The 15,215-nt window shown below is 48.1% G+C and overlaps 1 protein-coding gene across 1 annotated transcript in view; it reads left to right on the forward strand.

The window, feature by feature from the left end:
- The window catches only part of LOC147635187 (receptor homology region, transmembrane domain- and RING domain-containing protein 2-like), an 83,302-nt gene that overhangs the window by 60,993 nt on the left and 7,094 nt on the right, over positions 1–15,215 (forward strand). Inside the window, exon 3 of the mRNA XM_086802397.1 lies at positions 2,140–2,535. Coding sequence (XP_086658523.1) covers positions 2,140–2,535 — 396 coding nt within the window. The remainder of the gene's footprint in view (positions 1–2,139; positions 2,536–15,215) is intronic.

Here is a 15,215-nt window from a genome sequence, read left to right on the forward strand (position 1 = left end):
CGAGCAGAGCGCATTTGCAGATTATGCCAGACGGGGGTAGAGACAGAGGAGCTTTTTGTTTGCCAGTGTGGTGCTTTGCAGGAGATCAGGCCATGCTATCCTGAGGTTTTTAGAGGGACCACATCACTTAGACAGATCTGGGAGAGATCGGACGAGAGACAGCTAGGCAGACTCACACATTGGGAGTGACATCTCAGCGAGCGGAGGAGATTCGAGCTAGGCGACGACCCAGACTAGCCGGCTACCAGACACCACGGCTACACCACAGAGAGATCGCGGCCATCCGGTCTCGACACCAGCAGGAGGTGGAGGGGAGCAGCTGGCACATTTTCGCTCTGATCGAGGACGCATGTTCCAGACATTTACGGCATCCTCAGATCGGATGTATGACATTTTGTACCTAGACTATGGGACTGGATGGAGTTAGGAGTAGATAACATATCATACTTGTATCACCCCTTCAGCATATAGAGATGCATTAGTAGCCCTAGTACTCCATCCACACCCTCTCGTTTGTACACCACCATTGAGTCCCCTATGGTCGTGTTGTCATACTTGTACATTTTATTCTCACTCCACATTTTCCTCTTGATGACTGGAGGAACATCATTGTACTACTTGTTTGTCTCATAGGCCAATTTTGGCCTTTTGCAGACGTTAATATCTCTCTCTCTCTCTCTCTCTCTCTCTCCGTCTTTGTTGGTGACTCGCATCAGAGTTCCCATTCAGTTACTTAGGGCTGAAAGAAGACACACACAGCTTCCGTGCATGTGACACTTGGCCACCATCACTACATTTATGACCATAAAACTCTGAAGAGAGTGGTTCGTGCCATCAAGCTTGTCCTCTTGTTACAAGACCCCAAATATATCCCCTGCATTTTGTGCCATTACTTCACGTGTTCGGGCAACAACACACACAATGTCACTATTGCTTTTGCCAAATTTCCCTTGGGAACCACACACAATTGCAAACTACGTTTTCACAGTAGTTCATTGCAAAAAAGTCTTGCAGGGAGAGAAGTTGACAGCTGAAAGCAAAATTGACAAGTAATTTTGTCACTTCAAAGGTTGAATATCCTGATTTGTGCTGAAATTGCAAAAAGCCTCAAATTTGCAAGGATTATTTTGTCGGTACAGTCGCATACAGGTTTTGCAAGTATACTGACGTGGTAGGACGGGCGGTACGGATAGCATGGATGGCTATATTGAGTCATGGAAGAACTGAAAAGGAATGAAAAAATGGAAAAAGCACCAATGTGTGTATACATCCAGGTAGCAGATGATTATCCTAGGATCCCACCTCAGCCAGTACCAATCTCAGGGCAGAAAGTGGGTCAGGCCTTTGTGATGGGAGCATGTCATGTTTTTTTGATAATGTCCTGGATGTCTTTGTGTAGTGGAGGGTCCTGTCCTGATGGTCTGGGTGGGGGGTGTCTCGCTCATAGAATGGATTGAGCTCTCCCTAGCTAAAAACTCCTCTCGGGCGTGGAGCGTGGGCACGGGTATTGGGTGGTGGGCTCTGATGTCAGAGCAGAGGCACTCATATGGGTGGTGGACTCTGATGTGAATGTGTGTACCGCAAAGAATTCTATGATGGCTCTTTGGGAGGTGTCCTGTTGGGGCTGGGCCTGTCTCTCACTGTGCTGCATCAGCACTTCATCTCTATGTTGTCTGAGCTCCATCAAGTACATGCCCAAGCATCTCTGATCCTCATACTGTATCACCCATGCAAGTGGCCTGAATCCTCCTGGAAAATGTAGTGGAATCTCCCCCATATCTCGTAGTAATCGGGACAACTAAACATATAATGGGCCTCATCCTCTACAGTTCTCGTGGTGCATACTTGGTGTGAAAGGAGGGATAACTTAATTTCACCATTAGGAAGTTCTCTAGAGATTCAAGAATCAATGCATGCCTTCTCTTGCTAGACTATATTGTGGAGAGAGATTTCTTTGCCGTATGTATGCCATATTTTTGGAGCAGTTTTCCTAGCGGTGGTAAAGTTTGCAGATTTCCAAGGGTTTAACTATCTGGAAATCAAGTTAGTTTGTTGAAGATTAACTTTTTGTAAAGCTATTGTTTTTGGAAAGAGACTTGAAGTTACTCCTACTGATTTTTGTCATGTTGTCTCTGCTAGTGTCTGGAAGTGGAAGAGGCATTGACATATATGCAGTCTTTGTTTCTAAGAAAGCTGGCGAGGCCTTACATCTCTGTGCCGGAGAAGTGGACAGCGGATGTTATTTGTTTCATTCATTCGAAAACACTGCAAGATCAGTCATTGTGATCTCCTTCATCTCACTTCTAACAGTTTTCGCTGTATTATCAACCCTTTTCTTTGTTCAGAGGCACCGTATTCGGTGGACTAGTTCTGCAGCTCACGATAGGGAAGCGAGAGGAATGATTCCCAAAGAGGTCAAGGCACTACCAGTTATTTTCTTTGATAGTGGCATCCATGAAACTGCTGAGACGTGTGCCATTTGCTTGGAGGAGTATACAAGTGGTGAGAAGCTTAGAGTCTTACCTTGTGGGCATGGTAAGTGCATGCTTTATTACATATCTATTAGGTTTGATTTTTAATATCAATCTCTCTCTCTCTCTCTCCCGCCTCTCTCCCTCTGTTCGCTTCCGCCCCCCCCCCCTCTCTCTCTCTCTCTCTCTTCGCTTCCGCCGCCCCCCCCCCCTCTCTCTCTCTCTCTCTCTCTCTCTCTCTCTCTTTCATTTCATTTCATTTCATTTCTCTCTTCGCTGTTCGCCCGCCTGGGCTGGCCCGTCCCTCTGCCTCCGTCTTCCCACCCACCCTTCCTCAAGCCCCCAAGGCAGCAACATAACTCTCTCTCTCCTGAATCTCTTCTCTTTTCTCTACATGGCTTGACCCCCCCCCCCCCCCCCGCCCCCCGCGGGCCCCGCGCTGCTGCTGTTTCGCGCTGCGCGCAGGTGTCATGGATTAATTTCCAGTCCATTGGCTGTGGGAAGTATTGCAAAAAGTCATGGCCAAGACCGGCGTTAAAGAGGAGCTCGTGAAGGTGGAGGACAAGCTCAGCACAATTATCAAAAAACAAGAGGATGGTCGACTCTTCCGTTACCGCAATCATAAACCGCCTCTCCAAACTCGAGAAGGGATTTGACAAAATCCAAGAGCTCGAAGAGAGAACATCCAGGCAAGAGGCTGAGATTTCAGCCTTAAAGGAGGAACTAGTGGAGGCCAAATTGCATGCTAAAAGTCAAGCGGCTGAAATCTCAGCCCTCAAAAAGGAGTTGGAAGCCACTTCACAAGGCAAGCTTGAGGATGGAAAATTTCAACCCTACTTTATTGAAGAGCTGAATACCATCAAGGAACGAATGAGGATCATTCGAGAGGAGGAGGAGCAACATAAAGAGAAGACATCTTCATGGGTGGAGGTGATCACAGAGACACAAAAGAAGATGGACGGGGCGGAGAAATGGATCGAGGTCGCCAAGAAAGGGAAAGGTAAAGAATCGCCACCCATCCCCACTCCCACCATCATCAACATGACCCTTGAAGAGGAGCAAAGGAGGAAGACCCGGGCCTTACATGTACGAGTGTCGGGTCTAAAAGACCGTGATGATGCGGAAGGGGAAACCAAGGAGCTCTTCTCTATGATGGGCATTGAAGCCACGCACACAAAGGCATGGAGAGTGGGAAAGAAGAGAGAAGGTAGTGGCGAATCTTCTAAGGAGAGAGCACTTATCATTCGTTTCCCCTCCATGGAAGTGAAGAAGGACTTCTTGAAGAGACGTCCTACACTCAAGAAGATGGGAATATTTCTTGGAGATGACCTCACACTCTCGCAACTTTTCTACATGAAAGAAGTTATGCCTGAGATAAGGGCAGCCCGAGAGAAAGGAAAAGTGGCCCTCTATAGAGATGGTAGAGTGGTGATTATGGAGAGGCGCTCTTCATGATGGCGGGAGACCTATGGGACTACACTCAAAGTTGCTACTTGGAATTGTAATGGATCTCTATGCCTTGATGTAGGGGCTTTTGAGGATAGTTTCACTGGGAGGGAGATCATCTTCTACTGTGAGACGCATCAGGCTCCTGGACAATCCATGCCACATGTTAGTGGATACCGATGGGAGACAGCTTGTAGAGAGGAGACTCGTTCAGAGCATAGAGGACGGGACTCAGGAGGAGTGGCAGTATTGTTTAGAGAGGAGCTGCAGCCACTGATACATATAGTCCGCAGAGATGAGCAGACTAGGTACATGTGGGTTAGACTAAGGGCAGCGATGGGCAGATATCTCTACATTGCTATATGCTATTTTGCTCCTAGTACATCAGTGTATGCATCACCTAGCGGGCAGTCTCCCTTTTCTATTTTGGATGATGACATTTGGGAGTTCTCTAGGGATGGTGACATCATTCTCCTGGGGACTTCAATGCCAGGACCGCCCATAACCAGACAGTATTTTATGATACCTTAGAGGAGATGTTGAGGGAGCTTGATGCTAGGGATATGGGCCTATCTAGACTCTCACAGGATGAGGAACATACTGTGTATGGGCGGCATTTGATTGACATGGGGACTGCACATGGATTGGCCATCCTGAATGGCCTACAGAGATTCCTGACAGCAGGCGGTTTCACTAGCTTTCCACATCGGCATGGTGCTAGTACAGTGGACTATGTTATGGCTCAGCCCAGTCTCATTCCCTCTTTTCAGGATTTTATGGTAGGCACTAGGCCGGTTAGAGCAGCAGTGGATCATGCTATCTTGTCCTTCACTCTCACATTTCACGTCAGCAGCGCTCCATTGGGACAGGTCTCCACACACACTCGTTATACCTTTACAAGGGAGATTGACACCGTGTACACGGATGAGATATACAGATGCTTATGTGCCGAGGAGCCGGGACGGCCATTAGATGAGCTCACTCAGATATTGATAGAGACGCTTCATGCTGCAGCATACACATGTGCACGCGCACGCACACTTTTATGCCCCAAAGGCTGTAACGTGGCTGGCATTATATTTGAGGCTAGGCTTATACATACGTGTTGTCTAGGATAATACCTCTAAATAGTCTCGGATGATACCTCTAAATAGTCTGAGATACATCTATCCATCATTGTGTCTGCCCTGATAGCAAAATTGCGTTCAAGACTGATCACAACAATAAGCACAAAGGCTCATTGGTCCCCAAAGGGCAAATAGGGTCTGTCCATAATTACCTTACTTGAATGATTCTAGAGGTGTACATGTACATTCACACCCTCCTAGAGGAAACGTTCTCACCCATGCATCCATTGGATCCATTTAAGCGTGCACACTGAGTTAACAAACCGGTGAGAACGATTGCTTCCTGCCACGCCCACACACTGGTGTGAACAAATTCTTCTTTTTTGTTTTTTTGGGAAAAAGATCCTTCTTTTAGTTACCGAAAAAAACAGCCAAAATGGCTAGCACAAATCCATCTCTAAAGGGAAACGCGAGTCAAGATGAACTAAGGGGAGGATGCACTTCTCTGCCGGCTGTCTAGGAGGAGAAGGCTGTCTCATACAATGGGGGAAGGGGGAAATAACCACACCATTGACATAATGTTGGCCTGCCCCCAATGGCCAACCAAGTACCTATTGCTAAGCTCCTATGTGCCAGCTGCCATAGGAGAAGGGTGATCTTTCGCGGCCGAAAGTTGTCCCACAACCGCTTCCAGAAATCTGCAAGAAAATGTGGCAGAAGGCCCTAGTACTGCCAATGTGCTATTGTTGCTGGAGTGCCTTCCACCTATGACATTTGAATCTTGTGGCCTAGCCGTGCCGTTTAAGCAAAGAAGGGGTACCAGGTGATTCCCCTCTGTCCTTTGGATCGTGCCATGTCCACTTTCCCGGGTCCCAATCGAGACTCGTAATAGGCCAGCCTTCCCACATCCATATCCACCATAGTGACCTAGCAAGGCCCGTACTCAAGGCTCCCCAAGATGTGTGGGCAAGCCTCGAGCATGCGACCACTAGGCAGACGGTCTCTGCCCCGGATCCCAATAAGGCCTCTCTCCTGAGCCTTTGGGGATAGTTGTCTAAATGCAAGGCAATCTCCAAGTGACCTAGCAGGGCCTGTACTCAAGGCTCCCCAAGATACATGTGGGCGAGCTCCGAGCATGTGACCACTAGGTAGACAAACCATAGGATTCTAGATCAAAGGCTAAACAAATTCTTCTTATTTCTATCCCTTCGTGATTTTATTTTCTTGTTTTTTCTGAATGCCAAATTCAGCAGCCGTTTTCCCTTGCTTTTTCTTCAATAGTAGGGTAAAGCTTCCCCCCGCCCCCACGCGGCCCGGAAAAGAGACTTCTATTAAGTATAAAAAAGTTTTACAAGACGAGAGATTTCAGACCAAGCAAGGGGGGAGTCTCGACCAATCTGGTGGCTTGTGCTGCCGGCAAGGTCCCCATATGAGAGATAGTGAAAAAGATGCCATGATCCCATTCTCTCATGAATTGGCCACATTTTCTCTTTGTAGCCCTTGAAGATCGCTAAATCCTGGCCCAAGTGGCTAGGAGCGTGTGGATAATATCACACTAGATCCTGCAAATGTAGTGTATCATAAACCAAAGTGCTCTCCATGGCCTCAGTGCATCTAGCCTTCCAGATGTGCCAGGGTGTGATCTTAGCAATGATCTCCCGTGCAATGTCCAATCTCTGTGTTGTTGGATGTACGTAGCCTGACTTTAGCATGTCTTGAAGACGGCAACGTCGACCCACTCCTTGGGTAACCTACATGACCATATCTTTGTCGTTTCCTTCAAACCTGATTTGCAAGCCCGATTGTGTCAACCAAACAATAGCACCAAAACAAATGTAGGCATCCCTCCTCATCCTTCCAAAAAGGTGCGTTATTGCAATCCAAATCATTTGTGCCTCCTTTCACTCTCATAAGCAATGGTAGACTCTCTAAAGCTTGTGCACATCTTGGACAAATTGGGCTAGCACCAACGACCGATCTCCACTAGTTGGTGGCAAGGCCACTAGGATATGCGTGGGTGCTCCAAGAGGTCTACCATATTCATCCAAGATCAAGTCATTCCACACAATGGGCTGTATGTTAGCCTCCTGAATTGACCACGGAGGAATATGAACCAAGAAGCTCCTCATGCAAAGAGATTTCAACAAGGGCGAAGAAGGTGGTTAGTGCTCTGCATCCGAGAAGATAAAACGTTATCCCAGGCTTGCAGAAGAGATTTCAACAAGGGCGAAGAAGGTGGTTGGTGCTTTGCATCCGAGAAGATAAAATGTTGGTTGTAAATCCAATCACCTCCCCTAATCGGAGCTGCTGTAGAAATCCTTCCAAGGCTCAGTGCTAAAAGGAAATTCTCTGACTACCAACTTACAAAGTAAAGCCTTACACTACACCTCCGGGTCAATGATGTTCAATCCTCCCTCTTGCTCAGGCATAATAATGGTATCCCAAGCCACTGTCGCCCTGGTGTGTATAGTGCTATCTAATCCTGACCAAAGGAAGTTTTGAATAAGCTAATGAAGCTGACCAATGCATCCCTTATAAAAAACCTAGCGCAGTGTGACAAACCAAGCGCAAAGATGCACCATCCCTGCTTCTACGATTATGCCATGAGTAAGATAGAGTTAGGCCTCCTTTGGAAATCATCATCTGTCCAACATTCCCCACCATAGAAGGACAGTATGAATCTCTCCCATGAGGCTCTCTCTAAGGGGTGTGTTCTACCCACATGACCACACTTTTTGTCTAATGGCTACTCAACCATGTTGAAGTCTCCTCCAACGATCCAATGATCAGCCTGGGGAAGCACTTTTGTGATGGTGCCCCAAACACCCAGAGGGCCACCCTCACTCTAGGCGCGTAGATAGTCAAGATACCCAACTTCTATCCCTCCTACATAACCATAATCCACTGTACTCTAGCATGATAACACCATGGCCAATAACATGAGGCAAAAGTGATGCTAACACAGATGCATACCCCACCATGCACAGAACCAAAAAGAGGACGTCCAGAAAGGATCTTACTAGTTTTACCACACTGAAGCATATCCAATTTGTGCTCTTGCAAAAGCAACACATTCATAGGTCCACCTGTAATGGCAGAGGGTGGAGCTGATCCTTAACAAGGCGCTTCCTACTGCACATGGGAAGCCTCCCTAGACTGCGCACATTCCATGAGACAATCCTCATGTTAAAGCGGAGGGTTTGATTCTGTACCTAAGCAACCGCTTGGCTGGAGTTTGGACCCGCCTCCCATAATGCTCTAGGAAGGGGGTAATCCTTGGAGCAAAGTCCAATGTTAGCATTTTCACTCTGTCCTCGACTCTGCACAGTCTCTACTTACGTGTGCAATGCATGGGTATCGTGGCATATATCTTGATATACATCCTGCAAGGCCTCATAAGATGGCAACGTGTCCTGTGCATCCATACCAAAGTGCATCCCACATATTGTCTAACTCAACATAGTCATTCTGCCTTGATGCAACATCCTTGTGCGAAGATGACTCAACATATTCTGCCTTGATGCAGCATCCTTCTGACCCAACACATCATCATTGTGTATATTGTCCTTGGGAAGGGCATCATCCTGTGCCCCAGTGTTCCAACTTGGAGGGTGGCCAGAGCGACGACCTGCCACTCCTGGCGAAAGGCTGGCTGAGGCAGAGCATTAGGATGTGTTGCTTGGGGAGTGCGTTTGCGCCGTCTACTACGACCCCTAGCCCTAGGGAAATCTTGCGCAAAATGGCCCATCTGGTGACAGATTTGGCACTGGTCAAGTTCGTCTGACATCTCCATGCGTTGCTTCAAGGGACCATTACGTCCTGGAAGCAACACAATACTCAAAGGATTCTCACTGTATAAGCCAACCCCATAACCATGGGAACAACATCAGCAGAGGCAATGTGACTACCTGGGCAACAGAAGTGGGAAAAGCTGGGATGGTGGGCACCTGTAGGACCAGCCCAAGGCTGCCCAATGGCCTCCAACAATAGCCAATAAGCATAAGGAAGACGTAGGAATTTGAGAGTAATAGGATAACGGTTCTGGTCTTCGTCGACACCGCCCTTGAGCACCTCTAAGGCTGCCTCCCTCTGCATCAAAGTCTACTTGGAAGAATCCTCTCCCAAGTAGCCTTATGTTTTTAAAATGGAGTGCGAAGTTGAAAGGCAATGCTGCCAGCACCCAGTCATGGACCTGGATATGTGAAGGGTGAGAGCCAAATATTTTTCCGATGAGCATCATCTTGGATTCTTTCTCGATTTCAGCGAAGAGGGCCGCAAGCTCATCTTGAGAGAATATGATGGTTAACCCTGCCGGAGGGGATTGATTTAGCCATGATGCTAATCACGAAAAAAGGCCGACTTGAACCCTGATTAAGTGTAATCCGTACTTGAGCAAGGCGGAGGAACAGGCAGTGAAGAGGAGGGAGGAGGGAGGCGGAAGGGCACACGGGGGCCGCGGGGGGGGGGGGGGGGGGGGGGGCGGGCAAGCTCTGAGGCCCAGCACGAGGCAGGGCCAGGAAGGAGGCTGAGGAACAGAGGGCGGAGAAGAGAAGGGCGCAGATCAGCAGTACGGGGAGCTTGGGAGTGTTCAATATGCCCAATGAATTTAAAGCTATCTTTTTAAAGGTGAAAAGGGTGCAACATCACTTTGCCTTTTTCCTGTGCATGTGCGTGTTGGGGCCAGCCCACCACGCGCGCCGGGGAGGAGGGGGTGTGTTCATCGCCAAGCACTAGAACGTGGTGGCCTCTAACCTAACCTCTACTGAGCTATGGTTTTGCTACCCAGCCCGGTGGATGGATTCACCCTACATGCCACTGGTTGCACTTCCCTTTCAACACCAAGGAAATGGGTTCCCCTAACACTACGGCTACCTTTTTTGTAGGGTTTTGAGTGGGGACCTCTATGTGGTTGTACAGGTATTGAAGGCTTTGTAGCCCCTAGCATCTTGATGGGGAGGGAGAACCCCCCCGTTCAGCCTGTTGAGTAGCAGTGAAACCCAAGTACTGGAAGGCAGCCCTTTGCAAGCAAACCATGACAGCACAGCACCTGCCAAAAGCTCCATCAATTGGTTTTTTTTTCTTTCTCCAAGCCAACAAGACTTGTTGATGCTGATGTTGAATCTTCCAAAGGACACCCTTGCCAGTGACCTACCAAGAACGAGATTCAAACTCTTATCACAGGCCTCTCCCCTCTGCAGAAGTTCTATCACAGGCCTGTTCCAAAGGACACCCTTGCTGGTGACCTACCAAGAACGAGATTCAAACTCTTATCACAGGCCTCTCCCCTCTGCAGAAGTTCTATCACAGGCCTGTCCCCACACCTTGGGCAAGCTACCCTCAGCAGGAATAGCCTGGTTCTGAACAAGAGGGTCTTTGAAGTCTCCAAATGTCTTCAAGTGCAAAGTTTTGACAGGCCCTTCTTCTTCTTCATACAAGGACAAGCTCGTCAAACACCCCAGGCAGCTTGACAAGAAGAAATGATGGACCCAAAACAGGCCATACAGCTGCAGGTACAGGTGAGAATGATGGACAGTAAGGTGACTGTACAGCTGTAAGTACATGTGAGACAGGCTTACAGCAAGAAATGGGTGAAGAGGGGCTGGTACAGCTGATAGGGCTTGGCACAACTGATAAGAGTGGCTGTACCACAGCTGTTGCCTTGGGAGACAAAAACTATATAGAGAATCCCTAGAAATAGGCTGTGCAATAAGTGTAGAAGGCTCTGCAATAGTTTGCAGAGGAGCGGTTGACCTGCTCGTACAGTCCACAAACGGAGAAGCAAGAAGTGATGGAAAGAATGGCTTCTACAGTGCTAGTCTACCCTTCCCAACACCTCTCACCTACTTACATGGCAACTTCGCCAAGTGGGCAGCAGCCCCAAATGCTTGGCAGTCTGCCCACCCACTGGCCTTTTTTATGGTGTTCACAGTGCACACTTCATTTATTATGAGCGGTGCCCAGCTTACATTGTCCATACATACTTCATAATTCAGGGGCGTCTAGCCTAAAAGGTGTCTGCCCTGTTCATAATGTGCATGAACACTACACCCTAGAAATAACCATAAAAACAACTCAATTGAATCAAAAGGGTTTGGGTTAACACTTAAAATACCTGAAAACTCATGTGAAACCATTTATTAGTCCCAAACAAGGTCAAGCACAAGCGCTCTTGGAATTTCATGTTGGATATCAATGCTTCACTCTCAAATTGTATTGTCCGGGAACAAATGCTATTGGGATTTCATGTTGGATATCAATGCTCCATCCTCATATTGTATTGTCCGAGCACTCGCTAGCTCACAACTGTACCGCCTTCATTATGAGTAGCCAGCAGCCCACGCAACCGGCACCCTTGTATTCACACGGGATGGTGGACTAGGAGGCCAAATGGTTTAGAGACGGCTTGGATTAGATTTGGCACACTGCCAAATAGGCTACATGTTTTGTAGTGGACCATTATCCCATAACGATCCACATATGGAGTAGGTAGACTTTACTCTTGGACACCTTGTCTTGACATTACAAGGCCCAAATGGGGCCCAAGATAAGCTTGGATGGCCGTGGGAGGTGGACTGAGTCTACACTGCGAATGCTGGCATTGACTATGATTACGGACCTAGCGATCATGTCATTTTCACCCGACGTATATAGATACATAGCCAACTCCTTCTTTAAAGAGTTCATTAATGATGTTTGGAGTTTAATCCCTAGCTTCTACTAGCATACAACCTCCGTTTTAGCAGGTCCGGATTAGCCATCGAAGGTCCCTTCGCAGGAGGGTGAGGGCTTTGCCATCTGTTGTACCACTTCAGTCATACAATACTCTTTTCTATTTGTGTTATTGTGCAATTTGTGTTTTGAAGTTTTGTGCTATGAACGGTCTTGCTTCTTGTGAGTTGTTGTGATGTATACACAACACGTATCCTCTTACATTTAGAGGCGCCCTTGGGTCCCGTGAACATTTCCAGGTAATAAATAAAGGCAATGCCCACATTGCAAAACAATTTCACACATGCAAACTCATCAAATAGTGAGCGTATGAATTCATAGATAGACAATTTAGAGCAATCTCCTGTGACTGAAGTGCCTAGGGGACTAGGGCCTTTGAAACAGTTTTAGTACCATCAATGGGTCTTTAACATTAAACATGACCATAATTACTTAATCAAAATCCTCAATGCTAAAAATAGAGATTTGCGTAGGGACACCACAGGCCAACCCTCCCCTTGAAATATTGTATTACCAAGGAGAGTATTTAGCTGGTACATTTTGAGAGGTTTTGCAGGTATTTAGAAATGTTTCATCCTATAAACGTTTCACACGTTTTGTAGGGCCAAATCATGTTTTTTTGTTTTTATAATACTGATTGAGGCATCTCTAGAGATGCCCCTAGGATAAGTTGGCTACAAATTGCTCAAACACCATTTGCTACAAGATCACTCTATGACCGAAGAGCTCACCCCGAGCAATTGGATTAACGAAATCCATAGGATCAGCTAGCTAGAAGCGGAAAACCTTTTGTGTCCCAGACTACAAATAATCCCACCTCCCAAGTGTGATGTCGAAGAGGCGTGTCACAAGTATTGCTGAACTCATGAGCAAGAGCCTACTTGGTGCTTTGGAGGTGGGCTTGGCCGTCACAAGAAAATGCCTCTTTGTGGGGGACCAAGCATTCAAGCAACCGGGCAAGCACCCAAAGTCTCTCAAGCAAGCAAGTGCCCTCCTTCTCCCTCTCCCTCAAGTCGCGGTTGGGGCCCCCCACTCTTGTTGATGACGGCGGCTCACGTCCCTTCTCAAAAGTGCTACGCGCTGTCTTGTAATATTCTCTCAGTAATAAAATCTCAACTACGCCATGGGTCTGTCTCGCAAGCAAGTCCCTCTCTATGGCAAGACATTGTGAGTCCCTCGTTGCCGTTGGCTCTCCACGAGCCGTGGGGGATAGTGGTTGGTCCCGTTCGGCGAAGTGCCGGGCAAGGTGAAACGCGCCCCATCGGAGTGCCCTCCAGGCTGCAGCTTGGTATCAAAGCTCAACTCACCCATGTGAGCAAACAATCCATGCCTAAGAGGCGCTACTTGGTCCACGAACAAGTTTGGCAGGAAGCCGGCTACAACACTAGCGATGCGCCCTTGTCCAAAGCGGAGGCTCGTCGGATAGAAGAGGAGGAAATCCTCTCAACCAAAATTAGACGGTGGGTCCGTCACACCGAACATCAAGAAAGGCATGAGGAACGGCAGGCATCACTGCTGAGAAACATGGAGGAAGAACGAGAACTCAGGGGAGCACACCTGGACAGTTCCGAGGTCGAAGATCAGATGTCTCAACAAGATCAGCGTCTGGGCCGTTTGGAAGACATGTTGGCTAGCTTGATGCAAAGGTTGCCGGAACCCTCAAGGAGAGACCGCGGGTTCTCTCCGGACTCCGAAAGGGAGTATGCTCAGTCTAGCCACCAATGCCACCGTCAACAGGACGAGCGGCGTAGGGTGAACGACGCAGATGACGCTTTTGGAAGATACAAGCCGCAACCACCCGAGAAGTACTCAGAGCAAAGAGACTCGATGATCCTATAGAAATGGATCCGTGAAGTGGAAGAGTACTTAGAGATGAATTAGGTGGCGAGGAGGCACTGGATAAAAATCGCATCTCTTTCCTCACGGGGGATGCTTTCAACTGGCTCTTAGCTGCAGAGAAACGTGGTGAGGGCAACCCATGGAGGTCATGGGAAGAATTCAAGAATGATATCACGGACTACTTTGTGCCCCAAAACGAGGTTTTCAACATAAGGGACGAGTTGGGGAACCCGAGTCAAGGGGACAACAAACTATCCAAGTACATTAACAAGTACCGGCAGATCATGTTACAGATTGCCAAGATGAATGCGGTGGATAGGCAGCATGGGTTCTTGTTTGGGCTGAATGATTGGGCCCGACGGGAGGTCTAGATGTAGAATCTACGGGGTTACAAGGAGGCCATGGTCATGGCCGAAAGACTGGCGGATGCCGACAGCCGACACAAAACCAATGCAAAGGCTAACCCAACTGCAGGGGGCAATGCAAATGCACCCAAGGCCCAAGGAAAGCTAGAAAATTCAAACCGAGAGACAAGGAATGAGTCCTCCGGAACGCAGTCTGCAAGTAACAGAAGTGGCAGATATGTGCCCGTCCGAAGTGGTGGATATAGCAATCAAGCTAGCAATAGTTGGTGGAATAACAATCAGTCCACCGTGGACAGTGGCAACCGAAGGTTTCTCCCTTGGAAGACATGCAGATGGTGCAACGGGAACCACTATGACAAAGAATGCCCCAAATGGCCCGACCAATCTAGGGTCAACACAGTTAATGCCCAAGATGCAGAAGATGGCAGGGAATACTACGGGGGAGTACGTATCACAGAGATTTAAGAACTAGAGTGCTCCCAAACACGGGGTAGTGGATCAACAATGTCACGAGTGGGGGCAGTGCAAGCATCTCCGTGATGCATGGCAGCTCAGCTACAAACTGTGCCGCACTTGTATTTTGCAACAGAAGTGAATGGTGCAAGACAGAACATCATGGTAGACATGGGGGCCACTCACAACATAATGACGCCGGAATGTGCTAGGAAGTTGAGGGTGCGTTTGACACGAACGGCCACTGCAATGGATGTGTTTTTTGCTGAAGGCACTGACTCCAATGTGCTCATGGCGTACTCTGTGGTGGTTCAAGTAGGCACATGGAAAGCCAAACTGAACTTTCTCGTGGTTCCAATGGACGCCTTTGAAGTCATTGTAGGGCTGTCCTAGGTGGTCAAGTATATGTTGGCTTTGTTGGGCAGACTCAACAACCTCCTTTTGGATATGCAGGGACTGGAGTATTGGTGCCATGCTTAAAGATCACCCCTCCCAGCCCAACTAAGAAAACTCCGGAGAAGTCAAGTGAGGCAACGAGGTAGACACCCAGAGACAAAGTGACTCCGGGGATCAGCGACAAAGGAAAAAGGGTGATCCTAGAGAGCCTCAAGCTTGGAAATGCAGCCATGCAAAGTTAGGGTGTGCGCAGTTACGGTCTAGAAATGCAATTGTGCAGGGAAAAGACTCATGCAGCACGATGTCTAGGAATGCAATAGGGCACAGCCAGGATGTGCGCAAGTAGAAGCTGAATTGGGATGACATGACACCTAACTGTTATTGGTACAATGCCAAGCACGCAGAACGGGACGTCAAGCAGGGAGCCCAATACATAAATGAAGGCAAGA

The sequence above is a fragment of the Cibotium barometz genome, chromosome 9 (assembly GCF_041138505.1).
Source record: "Cibotium barometz isolate CiBa-2024 chromosome 9, ASM4113850v1, whole genome shotgun sequence".
Taxonomy (NCBI): Eukaryota; Viridiplantae; Streptophyta; class Polypodiopsida; order Cyatheales; family Cibotiaceae; genus Cibotium; species Cibotium barometz.